General features: G+C 38.7%; 2 protein-coding genes across 2 annotated transcripts in view; both read left to right on the top strand.

Annotated features, from left to right (window-relative positions):
• Positions 1 to 2,765, top strand: part of LOC134742340 (2-oxoglutarate dehydrogenase complex component E1-like) — a 31,811-nt gene extending 29,046 nt beyond the window's left edge. Inside the window, exons 20-22 of the mRNA XM_063675390.1 lie at positions 342 to 522; positions 1,178 to 1,293; positions 2,611 to 2,765. Coding sequence (XP_063531460.1) covers positions 342 to 522; positions 1,178 to 1,293; positions 2,611 to 2,707 — 394 coding nt within the window. The 3' untranslated portion in view covers positions 2,708 to 2,765. The remainder of the gene's footprint in view (positions 1 to 341; positions 523 to 1,177; positions 1,294 to 2,610) is intronic.
• A 1,096-nt stretch (positions 2,766 to 3,861) lies between these two features.
• On the top strand, positions 3,862 to 9,962 carry LOC134742246 (germinal-center associated nuclear protein). Its single transcript, XM_063675275.1, has 8 exons — positions 3,862 to 4,069; positions 4,147 to 4,263; positions 4,543 to 4,704; positions 5,066 to 5,227; positions 5,690 to 5,980; positions 7,774 to 7,911; positions 8,683 to 8,872; positions 9,602 to 9,962. Exons 1-8 carry the CDS (start codon positions 3,984 to 3,986, stop codon positions 9,698 to 9,700), a joined length of 1,245 nt encoding a protein of 414 aa, XP_063531345.1. The 5' UTR covers positions 3,862 to 3,983; the 3' UTR covers positions 9,701 to 9,962.
• Positions 9,963 to 13,472: the final 3,510 nt, after the last annotated feature.

The following is a 13,472-nucleotide window of genomic DNA, read 5'->3' as shown; positions in this document are numbered from 1 at the left end:
TTCTGCATTTAATCATAGTTACCGTATTATAACAGGACCGGAATGACGCGAAATTAATATCAATTGGAATTGGAATGGAAAAGGCCGGGTATGGATGTATGGCGGGTGGCGGGTGTATGGGTTATTTGTGTGAATGGGTGTATATTTCTATGGTTGTATGTTTTTCCTAACTTTTCCTAGGTGAAAAGTTGTACGTATGAGCCACACGAGCACGTGACCAATGTTTTTTCACACTTCGTACCTTAAGAGTCCCTCGTTACGCTCAAGATTCTAAATTAGATCTAGGAATGTCCATGCGTTTAGTGATGGGGTCCTCTAATTTCTATCCTTACATCTTTAAGGGCGATCGTCGAAAGTGGTCCGGCGAGCCAAAAGCCTGAGGGAGTGAAGAAGTTGATTTTCTGCTCGGGCAAGGTTGCCATCACCATCGACGAGCTACGCAAGGAGAAGAAGATGGAAGACCAGATCGCCATGTGCCGTATAGAGCAGATCTATCCGTTCCCCTACGATATTGTGCTCAAGGTAGGTACAGACATTTTTGACTTTATTGACCTCGTCATGCGAATTTTTTGTAGTCATTTTATTTTTTCAAGCATAAGACCTTGAATCCTGTTCTGCAAGACTGCATGTAGATTTATGTTATTGAGAGGCACTAAGTACAGGATTTTCCCAGATGCAGGTTCCATCATTTAAGTAAAAAACCGGCCAAGTGCGAGTCGGACTCGCGCACCGAGGGTTCCGTACTTTTTAGTATTTGTTGTTATAGCGGCAACAGAAATACATCATTTGTGAAAACTTCAACTGTCTAGCTATCACGATTCATGAGATACAGCCTGGTGACAGACAGACAGACGAACAGACGGACAGCGGAGTCTTAGTAATAGGGTCCCGTTTTTACCCTTTGGGTACGGAATCCTAAAAACTACCTATCGCTGCGTCCAAATCTAGCGAATAATGCGACGCGAACTCTCACGCTAGTTTTGCTAATAGTGTGCGCTGAACGTTTTGTGCGAGCTTTGCGTGAAGGGGTTATTACTACTATCCTATCGTTGGATAGTTTTTAAGAAACAGGTAGAAAGATCTTAAGTAAGTAATTTTCGTTTTTCGCGGTAGACGCTCTAGATGCACATTAACCCTCACTACGGCATGGTGCAATACCTGTTTTTTATTTCTTTAGGAGTACTGCCGCTACCAGAAGGCCCGCATCTGTTTCTGTCAAGAAGAGCACAAGAACCAAGGCCCATGGATTTTCATCAAGCCTCGGCTAGAGAATCTTCTAGGGAAGAAAGTGGAGTAAGAATCAATCTTCGAATGCCTTTTGGCCACGAAAATCTAAAAATTTAGATACTTGGGCTCCCTTGTATATGTGAGATAAAACAGAGTACGTACCTGCTACCTATTCGACGATGGTTGGGCATCTTAGAACCTTTCTTTTCATTACACACCTGACCAGTCTAGCCACTTCAAGCAAAAGACATCAAGGTCAATAAATCCATGTCATTCTACCAAATAAATGCCGTTTGTCATACTCATGCAAACGCACATTGCTACACCGGGCCTTACTTATCCAAATATTCGTATTGCGGTGAGCATTTGCTGACCGCAAGTGTGTATGAGCCCAAACCCAATTTATATCACTATATCTTTAGGCCCTCCAGACTACAACCCGGTCACAATATCTGTGCACCTGACCTCGTGACGTCATATCGGCGGTCTGGGTACGGTGTGAAAAAAAGTTTTTTCGAGAAATGTGGAGGTGTAGCGGCAACGAAGATGCTAACCGTACTGTCGCACCGGGGAGTGCGCGGAGAGGTGACAGGGGAAGCGGGAGAGGCGCCACATTCCAGCGAGGTGCACAGATATTGTGACCGGGTTGTATGTGCGTGAATCGCGGCGCGACTTCGCGGAGAGAACATGTCGCGACGTTGACGTATGACTCCACACTCGCAAACTTCACGGCGATTTCGCAGTTTGGTTCTCGCCAATATGGCGGAAAAGCATCAGCTGATCGAGCTTAACTGCTAGTTATCTATGGCATCATACGTGATTTAGCTATTTTTCCATTTTGTTTTGTTGTAAAACCGTAAAGTATAGCCGCTTTATATAATATAATTATTATTTATCTTGCCACATATGTCAAAATATTGTGTAATGTGGAGTCTTGCCAGTTCGCGCTTCGCGCCTCCTTTGACGCGGGCTAATAAACCGACACAAAACGGGGAACTAGGCGCGAAAGCGTGAACTATCTGCGAAATCGACACCACTCTTACGTTCGCGGCTTCGCGCCGTGATTCGCGCATGAGTGTGGAGGGCCCTTTAAATATAGCCGCTTTATATAATAGAATTATTATTTATCTTGCCACATATGAGTCAAAATAGTGTGTAATGTGGAGTCTTGCCAGTTCGCGCTTCGCGCCTCCATTGAATCGGGCTAATAAACCGACAAAAAACGGGGAACTAGGCGCGAAGGCGTGAACAATCTGCGAAATCGACGCCAAACTTACGTTCGCGGCTTCGCGCCGTGATTCGCGTATGAGTGTGGAGGGGCCTTTTGATGTGCCAACTGCCCAACTGTGTAGAGGTGTTACAATTACAGTTTTCTTTTCCCAGGATTATTTCCCGACCATCGAGCGCTGCGTCAGCGACGGGCATCAAATGGATACATGCGAAGGAGTTAAAGGAACTTAAAGAGAAAATTATTGGGTAGCAACGTGTAATGCATTTGCAGTGGAATTTTTTGTTTCGTTTAATAAATTAATTCAGTGTTGTCCCTATTTATTAACTTTTTTGCTCTATATACCATATTAAAAGATACAAGCGCGTATTACTACACGGTACACTACACGGTAGCCGAGCACTTTTCGTAGAAAAGCCGGTCGGTCTCCCTATAAATAGTGCCCGGCGACCGCGAGCGCCGCTATACTCTGACAAGCCAGCTTTGTCAGTAGAAAAAGACGACAAATATAAAAAATTAGGCGCGTAGGAAGTATAGTCTGTTAAGCCATTTCCGTCAGTGGAAAAAAGCGGTCAAATAAAAAAATGGGTTGTCATCCCAAAGAAAATTTGAATTTCGTGCCTTTTTCGCGGTAAAGTTTTTTGACAGGCTATATCTCCCATACAATTTTGAAATGGAGTAAAATAGAAAGATGCCCGCAATGCGAACTTCGGTTTTCGCGGTAGGCCCGCAGTTTATATATATTTGGTCAAACAAATTTGTCAGTCAGTAACAACCAGGAAAATCATACTCATCCCTTTCTTTTGGGTGCTAGTACTAGTGTAAGACAAAGATAGTATGATTCTCTCTGTCTATGTTTGAAATGAGACAGTCCTTTGACGACCGGTCTGGCCCAATGGGTAATGACCCTGCCTGTGAAGCCGATAGTCCTGGGTTCGAATCCCGCTAAGGGCATTTATTTGTGTGATGAACACAGATATTTGTTCCTGAGTCATGGATGTTTTCTATGTATTTAAGTATTTGTAATAGTATTATATATATATCGTTGTCTAAGTACCCACAACACAGTTGAGCTTACCGTGGGACTTAGTCAATTTGTGTAAGAATGTCCCTGTAATATTTATTTATTTATTTTATTATTTATAAACTATAAATTAGCCATACTTACAAAAATATCCCAACGACTAAATAACGGCCAACCGGTTAATTTTTAAATTTCGCGCTATTTTCATGTAACTGATATGATTTTTCAACGCGCGTTAAAAAAGCGTTTGAATGACACTGTAACACAGCTACGTAAGTATTCAAAACTGAACTCGTACTAAGTGGTGTTAAAAACAATAGCTTGAATATACTGCCACTTGATTTGACAATTTTGACATTGATATTTCAAAATCAGATTGACATGACATGTTTTGTTTTGAATTTTGACTTTACTGTGGGTGAAAATCTGGAAATTCTGATTCAAATCTCAAAAAAACTTGTATTGCTTATAGTTTGTATAAATAACTGACATACTGGATGCATTATGTCGTACTTTGAATTCTATACTAAGAATATAAGCCAACCTATCGAAACAAAAAGCACAGTGGTTGCCAAAGATGTGAATTCAGCGTAAGTTTCATAATTTACTTTTTCGTATTGTACCATCAGAATATAGTCTTACATTAATATCGATGTATTGTTTGCAGGCCAAAAAACGAAGCCAGAAGCAAAATAAGCAATGGATTTAAATCTAAATCATCCAAAGATACTGAAATTATAAAAGGCACTTGTCTTTCAATGTGCCCTGAGGATGAAGTTAAAATGTAAGTTTTTGTTTTTATGTTTACGTGTAATCAATCTATATTATCTAATATCTGGGAGACCCGAGCTTTGCTCGGAAAATATAAAAACTCAAAAATGCGCGTTTTCCTAGAGCTAGAACAATTTTGCGCCCCTAAAACCCCCATATAGCAAATTTCTTCGAAATTGTTAGAGCCGTTTCCGAGATCGCCAAAATATATATATATATATATATATGTATACAAGAGTTGCTTGTTTAAAGGTATAAGATAAATTATATTTGACTTATATACTTATTACAGGCGAGAAAGGGCCAAAATGGTACATGTTTTGGAGGTTATAGATGATAAGAAGGTTTTGGTGAAATGCTATAGCCGGTCTGCTGCAGATTCAATGGTCGCCGTGCCACGGCTACTGCGGCCCTATAGGGTCCTCCAAGATACTGTACGACATCTATTACTCAAGTAAGTTGTATGAAAAAAAAATATAATTATAATTTTATTTGTAGAATATACATTATGTATAAAGTAAGTTTAAGTGGTCATAAATAAACAGCCCTTAGGCTAAGCACTGACAATGTTTATGCAAAGGCTGAATGAGAAGTTTCTGAAATTTTTTCAAGTGGAACTTTAAATTTTCGAAACTTTCCAACGGCACATTAGTAAGTATGTAAGTACCCAAGTAACCCAAGTTGCCATTACTAATTGTATAGAAAAGTGGATACTTATGTTAGGAAACCGCCTACAACCTTGCTTACATTTAAGGAAATCACTTGATTGTGTATTATATCTCATATAATCATTTCACTTGCAATATATCTTCCAGAATAGCACGAAAAGAAGAGACAAATATAACGGTGATATATGATTTTGTGAGTGACCGTCTCCGAGCGGTGCGGCAGGACATGACGGTGCAGAGGCTTTTGGCTAATGAGTGCATGAATTTATTGGAGCCCATGATACGCTTCCATGTTTATTTTGGTTATAAGTAAGTATTACTGAAAAAACCTATTCTGAAACATAATTACTAAGCTTTGATTTGCTGTGAAGTTGTGTTGAATACTTTATTAGCCAGGTCCACACAGAGCGGGCATACGAGCGAGGCAATTTCCTCGCGCACAAAACGGCCAGTGTAGAGGTGCCTCGGCCGAGGCGCGCGTGTTGTATCGACATTTTTAGACGTGCTCGCGCGCGCCGCACGACCGAGGCAAGTCTACACTGGCCGTTTTGTGCGCGAGAAAATTGCCTCGCGCGTATGCTCGCTCTGTGTGGACTATGGACCTGGCTATTGATTATTCACAAAAAAAAGTCTCTTGTCATAACAACTAGTTTTCTATAAAGCAAACTACTTATAAATTAACTTATGTTTAATTATTGTTCTGTCTTCAATATTGTTTCGACAATGTGGTTCCTTTTGGTTGAAAACATCACATATATGTTCTTCTTTCAGGCTATGTGAATATCCAATAACAGCATATGATCCAGTGTTAAACAAAAAATTGCTTCTCGAGTGTTTAAAGTGGTTCCTAAGCTGCAGTGATTCCATGGACCAAGCTCCAAAAGACTTAAATACTGAGATGGAGCAATTGAAACTGAACTCTAATGTTGCTAACAATAAGAGTCAAATGGAAAATTTCTTCAAGTGTGACCACCAATTAGTGGAAAGTTTGTATATACTGTGCAATCTGTATGATGTGCATCCCATGTACAGATACATGAATTTAGCAAATAATTTTAAAAGGTAAGGTGCATTAGAATTACATAGGACTTGGTTTTTATATCCAAGATACTAAAATTACAGTTTGATTGGCCAATTAACTACCCAATTTGTCTAGTTCAGTGCCAATCTTGTACTTAAATTCAAATTGGGATAATGAAACCCTCATATTAGCAGGGGTGCAAAACTCCTAGCTTCGGGCAAACTCGGCTCCATTCGGCTCAAGATTGCTCCGAGCAATTATGAGGGTTGGCACAACTTGACGTCCCTTTGCGTCATGGAGACTATATAAAGGAGCCAAATCTATGTATGAAAAGTGTCCATCAAAAAACAGTAATTAGGCGGCGCCACCATACACCGAAATACTACCAAAAACGCAAAAACAACCTACGTAATTTGGTCGGGTTATTTGTTGCCTTATATGGTTCATGTTATACTCGTCATGTCCCAGAGCCTAACTAGCGCCACCGGAGAGATTAGAAACTATTATTTACAGCTGAAAGCGGTCACTTTTGCAACAATTCTGCCATAAGAGATTGGCATCCTTTCTATACCATCCATACTTTGCGTGCACGACCGCAGATAAGATAATGACTTGAATTTTGACAACCCTAAATAGTCGAAAGGTAGTACTATTATTTATTCTGTGATATTAGTATAGATGTAGTGCATAATTGTTTGCCATCGTATTTTCCCGAAAACGTTCGTTTTTGTCATGCTACTTACGTCAACCTCAGTACTTATTGTACTGAGGTTGACTGAAATAGTATAACACGTTCATGCGTTTCCGTGAAACTGAGAATACGATGGTAAACAATTATGCACTACATCAGTATCTAGGATATTTTACTCTATTTTCCATCACCTTATTGGGTGTGTATAACTGGCTTAAGAGCCCATCACTGTGCACACTAGCGCCACTGCTAAATAATTGCGATTATTTAAATTTAACGATAATAAAAAACGGAGGCTGCTACGTACTGTATTTTGTATTTAAGTACCTTTTGAATACATCAAACTAGTCTTTATGTTGCTGGATTCGTCGATCTATGAACTCAAAACAAAAACGGCCGTTTTAACTTTAAACGCATAGATTGACGAATCTAGCAACGTTAAAACCACAGGTTAAAACTATTAAAATGTATTCAAAAGGTACTTAAATACAAAATACAGTACGTATAGCGGCCTCCTTTTTAGGGTTCCGTACCCAAAGGGTAAAAACGGGACCCTATTACTAAGACTCCGCTGTCCGTCTCTCACCAGACTGTATCTCATGAACCGTGATAGCTAGACAGCTGAAATTTTCACAGATGATGTATTTCTGTTGCCGCTATAACAACAAATACTAAAAACAGAATAATATAAATATTTAAATGGGGCTCCCATACAACAAACTTGTTTTTTTTTGCTGTTTTTTCCGTAATGGTACGGAACCCTTCGTGCGCGAGGCCGACTCGCATTTGACCGGTTTTTTAAAGTATCTATCGCTAAATTTAAATAATCACAACTATTTAGCAGTGGCGCTAGTGTGCACAGTGATGGGCACTTAAATCTAGATACTGGTAAACACTTATAGACAATTTGACCACGCTAACTTTGCACAAACTTGGCAGTAAGAATGCATTCATATCCCTAACCTATTACTTGACGTAGCACATTGGCATGAAAACTTAGCGTGGTCCGTCTCTATATGGCTTAGCCACGATATTGCGAGTCGACATAAGTGGGAGCGAGAGATCGAAACGCGACGTCTCACTCACGCGTAGTTGCCATCTATAGGCTATAGGTATTGCATCTTATAATACTTTTTGTTTCAGTCACGCAGCTTTAAAGTTAGCTTACAAAATAGCAGCAGCGAATTGGAGAGGCAATTTCAATCAAGTATGCAAGCAGCTGGATAACCTGTGCCCACTGACATACTGTGCTTTGTGTTTATATCTGCCGACATTGCAAAGGTAAATAGACTATTGATGGAACCTTAACAATGGTGATTGGCACCTTCATCCTTAAGAGTCTCCGGCAAGCTTCGCCGAATTTCACCTTCCCATACAAACGGAGTTCCTTTCTCATTTTAAAACTACGTGTTGGATTGTAATAAAACTTTGCACATACAATGATACGAGGTATATCTAGGTCTGAAATTAATATACATATATAGCTTTAGTATATGTATAAAATGTTATTTTTTTACCATAGCAGGGAATATTAATGCTGAAAAAAATTTTTTGTAAGTGTAAATATGCGTAATAAATTAATTAAAATAATGCCCAGCATCACGTGACTGCAAAGCGCAAATCGGAGCGCGTGACGTCACGGTGTGAGAAACACGCACAGACAAGTTGTCAAACCTGGTGGTCCTGTGGCACTGACAGCAGTTTGTTGATCACATTGTTACGTCATCCATCGCGTGACAGCTTGGAGCGTTTTTGCTCGAAATAAACACTAAAGTAATTAAAGTCACTTTTTTATTAAAAATTAATGAATAAAAAAGAAAAAAAAATATTTTTCCAATAATTACGTGTATCTATAAAATGAAAACAGTTCTAAAAAAAATTTAATGTCTCTTTTCACCCGTGTCGTGTATGTGGAATTTATGTTTTTGCAATAAGAATTACGATTTGTTTGTTAACAATTTGCATGACGATACTACAGCGTAGAGTGCTCATTGATTTAGCTCTTTTAGACTATGCTAAGAATACTGAGATACATAACTTGTATACTTCCAGACAAGCCCTACAAGTAATAAGCACTGCATACAACAGCAAACAATTGTCAGTACCTCTAAGTGCCTTACGTACCTGGCTGCGTTTCGACAGCGACGCGGCGGCGGCGAGTGTGTGCGCGCATTATGGACTGGTGGCCAATGGGGGGGCGGTGCGGTTTACTAAAGGAAACTTCAAGGCCGATGTCGCTACGGTACGTACATTGGTGGACTACATACAGCAAAGAATGAGGGCTAACGCGTATGAATTCGCCGCTAGGAGCGCTAGTGTAGATGGTGGTCTTTTCCATAGTTCGAAATGTCAAATGTCACTTGTCACTTCAATGACTGACAGCTGTTCTTTAGTCTTTTGGACCACCATCAACAGAGGCGCCAACTGGTGAGCAAAAAAACGATAGCCCTCATTGATTGCCTCGAGTGCCTTTACTTCAACCTGCCTTTGCTTCGTTATGTGGTTGTTGAATTAGGCATTTAACCTTTTCGACGCTGTGTCAAACACAAAAGCAGTCATCCAGACGCCACGTCACCGAAGTGTCAAAGCTGAAATTGAACTTTATGCATATGCATGTAGGTCTACGTTGCTTTGTGGTCTATGACCGATTGATCGGTCTTTGGCGTTGAACCTACGGTGTGTATATATCGGTCATTGGCGTTCAGAAGGCGTTACTTAAATTACTTGGTCATTTAACCTTTTTGACGCCAACGACGGATATGTCCGCACCGTAGGTCCAACGCCGAAGACGGATTAATCCGTCACAGAGCAACATAGACCTATGTACATGCTATGCATAAAGTTCAACTTCAGTTTTGACACTTTGGTGACGTGGTATCTGAGTGACAGCTTTTGTTTGACACGGCGTCAAATGTTAAATAAATCGTCTTTATGTTCAGATTAATTAATTGTAGGTTTTTATCATTTACAGCATCAACCAACAAGATTACTGCTCGTGGATCAGAAGATGGATCTCTCGCACAAGCATATGTTCACATATCACTCTGAAGAATATGCTTATGGTGCTTGATGTACCAACAATTTTATTTACATTTGAAGCCGTCCTCACAAAACCTGTTTGTGATTGCAAATAATGGTGCCCAGCTTTTATTTAACCCTTTTCTTGGCAATATATCTTGATACTTTTATTTTCATTAGCAGCGTACAGCGTATAGTTGCATCATTAAAGTAATTATGTGATGTAATTTTAATTATTTTATATTTGTTAAGTTTTCAATTGTTTATCAATCAAGATCTCAAGAAGTGTATCTTAATTTTTATACTTAAATATAAATAAAACAATATTTTTATATAAAGGAATCCTTTATTATTTACATAAGAAAATTCACCTAATTATGACGACTAATTACAGTGGACAACAAAATGTAAATATCAAAGATCGGTCACATGGTTCCTATGGATGTATTGTCGAAAAAACATGTCAAATTAATTATTTTACAATTCGGCATCGGATGTTCGAAGCGGTCAAATGTACATGTACATACATAAAACAATACCTTTCTATAATCCACCATATAAAGTACATCTCTTAAAATGATTTCATTCTTTTCAAAATGGTGTTATTGTTTGTAATCCATTAAGGACTAAATTAATTTTGACACTTAAGAAAATACAGGTTTTAAACTCCAGCGTCAATTTTAGAGTAAAGTTACCGTTAAAATTTACTTTTTTAATAAATTGACCGCTTAAATATGCGATGCACTGTACAGGATGTATTGTCGAAAAAACATGTCAAATTCATTATTTTACAATTCGGCATCGGATGTTCGATGCGGTCAAATGTACATGTACATACATAAAACAATACCTTTCTATAATCCACCATATAAAGTACATCTCTTAAAATGATTTCATTCTTTTCAAAATGGTGTTATTGTTTGTAATCCATTAAGGACTAAATTAATTTTAACACTTAAGAAAATACAGGTTTTAAACTCCAGCGTCAATTTTAGAATAAAGTTACCGTTAAAATTTACTTTTTTAATAAATTGACCGCTTAAATATGCGATGCACCGTACAGCCTAGTATAAAAATATGGACATAATCAACATTCGTAAACAACAGCGATCTTATTACAGCGGTATAAGAACGGAGCATACTTAGAAGATATCGAGTGCTATATTTTTACATTTGACTACATGAAATTTTTCGTTTATATTGTTTCATACGTGATACCAAGCCAAAACTAGTGGCAAATGTATGGGACCACGTCCCTGACGTCCCACTCCTAACTGATGAGAAAGAGACTCCATTCTCAATACCATTCTTTATTTCTGATTACCATCGACTGAACACCGATTTAAACTTTCACGATTGTTATACATTATTAAATTGTAAAACGGGACATAATCGCGTATTTAAGTTTTAAGATTTACCTCCGACGTTTCGAGGACGGCGTCCACGAACGAGAGAACGAGTAAGTATCTGCTCTTTCACGTTTGATAACGAGTTTAACCGAGACATGAGAATAACCTGTCGCGGAACGAGGACGCGGGAGACCACCAGCCACTTGGTTGATGACGGTGGAGAAAAGCCTGAGAGAGCAAGGGATAAAGGACGCATACCTGGCACTAAACCGTGCAGAATGGAAGGAGGGCCGACCCCAAGTAAATGGGATAAGGTCTGGGAAGAAGAAAAATGAGAATAACCGGTTAATTCCGTCTTTTTATCGGTTAGGGGAGAAAATGATTTTTTTTAGTTCGAGTTCCATCAATGAGGGCTATCGTTTTTTTGCTCACCAGTTGGCGCCTCTGTTGATGGTGGTCCAAAAGACTATAGAAAAGCTGTCAGTCATTAAAGTGACAAGTGACATTTGACATTTCGAACTATGGAAAAGACCACCATCTACACTAGCGCCCCTAGCGGTGAATTCATACGCGTTAGCCCTCATTAACCGGGTTTTATGAACGAAATAATACGGTTTTCTGATTTTTTTTTTACAATTGACCTAAGCAAACTTTCGATTGATGGTACTGAGAATTGAGCTCCAACCGAGAGAGGTACTAGTATCAACACAACTAACCATAAGTAGACCATTATGTCGTTGCAACAAAGTGTACGAATGGTAACTGTGTTGACGATAGTACTCATCTGTTGTGACGGCTAGGAGGTGGGCGAAAAATATGTATTTCATGCCAAAACTTAATCTCTTGATTAAGATATCTAGGCGATATTTTTTGTATCCATATTGATTACTTTTAATGTCATTACGGCACTTGCTTCTTGCAAAAGTCTAGCCGCCAGCCAGTTTGCCTTTAGCCGAGGGTTAATCCACATAGAGGCGTAGTCGAGGCTATCGTTGGAGAAATACTATATATATGAACCGCCCATATACTAGCCACTTTGTAATGATACCTTCAAAGTGAATGTCCTTGAGATATGGGTGAATAAATAATATAAAACAGCTCAACAAATCAACGTTGACTTTGCGTTCGGTTGTTTAAATGCTGAAATTTGTGTTTAGGAAATATAGCGCTAGGAGCTCTTAGACAACAGACGGTAAGACCAAACAAATCACTCACTAAAGAGATAAAGAATTTCGGCACTATTTTGAAAAATACTCGTTACTGTCAATCAAAAGAATAATGTGTTATCTGTTTATGGCGTGCATACAGAATTACAGTTACTGCTATGTATGTAGTTACTGCCTTTTACTCTTTTCGACGCCGTGTCAAACACGAAAGCTGTCACTCAGACGCCACGTCACCGTCACCATTATGCATATGCACGTAGGTCTGTGTTGCTCTGTGGTCTGTAACGGATTAATCTGTCGTTGGCGAGATTTTTTCAAAGTAGTGCCGATATTGCTTTTATAAATGTCATGTTGAATAAGGCAAGTGTTTTTATTTTTTTGTTTAACATACAATAAATAAAAAAGCAATCTGATTCATCTATTTTTCTATACCTATAAGAAAATATGTCAAATTTTAAACATCCTCCTAAGGTAACGGGGTTGCGTCGGTCAACACTAGGAACCTACTTACAAATTAGCTATGACATTCAGTCCAGAGAACAATCGCATTAATTACATGAAAATAGGTGCCGTAAAAAAAGTTAAAATTTCAGTGGCAAAAATATAAGTAATGAATGCGATTGTGCCATCATTGTCTATTTAGTTGGTATGATTGCATTTTTTGAATACATATACAATAAGGTCAGTGTATAAGAATAACTCACGCTAAATTGGATAATGTTTGCTATGGGGCATGTCCACCATATTTCGGTATATGAATGCTTTGAGCGCTATGTCACTCGACGATGTCATTACTTGATTATCAATTTCATTATGAGTAAAACAGATTTAGTACAGTACCAGTTATCAAAAACTAGTACACTGCAGTGTATCGTGTAGTGAAAACGCAAAACGCTAAAAAGCCATATAAAGTTGTATCACAGGTAATCAATACTTCAGGCGAACGCATTGCCAAAGTACCGGTCCTACGGTTCCTTTAGGTAACTAATTCGTATAATCTCTAGCACGAGTTACGTCGTGCGTTTACAGAACGTACGAGTTAAAGCGATAACTATACACTAATAAATACGTAACATACAGACAGATAACACGAGGAGCGTAAATGTACTTCATAAGATTGTGTTAGAATTTCCTAAAATTACAATAACAATTTGTTTTAGCCTCGTAAGGCCCAATGTACGTTACAATGTACACCCTGTTTCAATCTAATTCGAACCTTACAACAACGAAATAAAGTAGCATTTCTTTTGTTTCATTGCTTTCTAAAACACACGAAAGTCACCTTAATGTATTATACAACAAAGTTCAA

This window comes from Cydia strobilella, chromosome 6 (genome assembly GCF_947568885.1).
Source record: "Cydia strobilella chromosome 6, ilCydStro3.1, whole genome shotgun sequence".
Classification (NCBI taxonomy): Eukaryota; Metazoa; Arthropoda; class Insecta; order Lepidoptera; family Tortricidae; genus Cydia; species Cydia strobilella.
The sequence above is the reverse complement of the archived record's forward strand: the minus strand, read 5'-3'. Positions and strand labels throughout refer to the sequence as shown.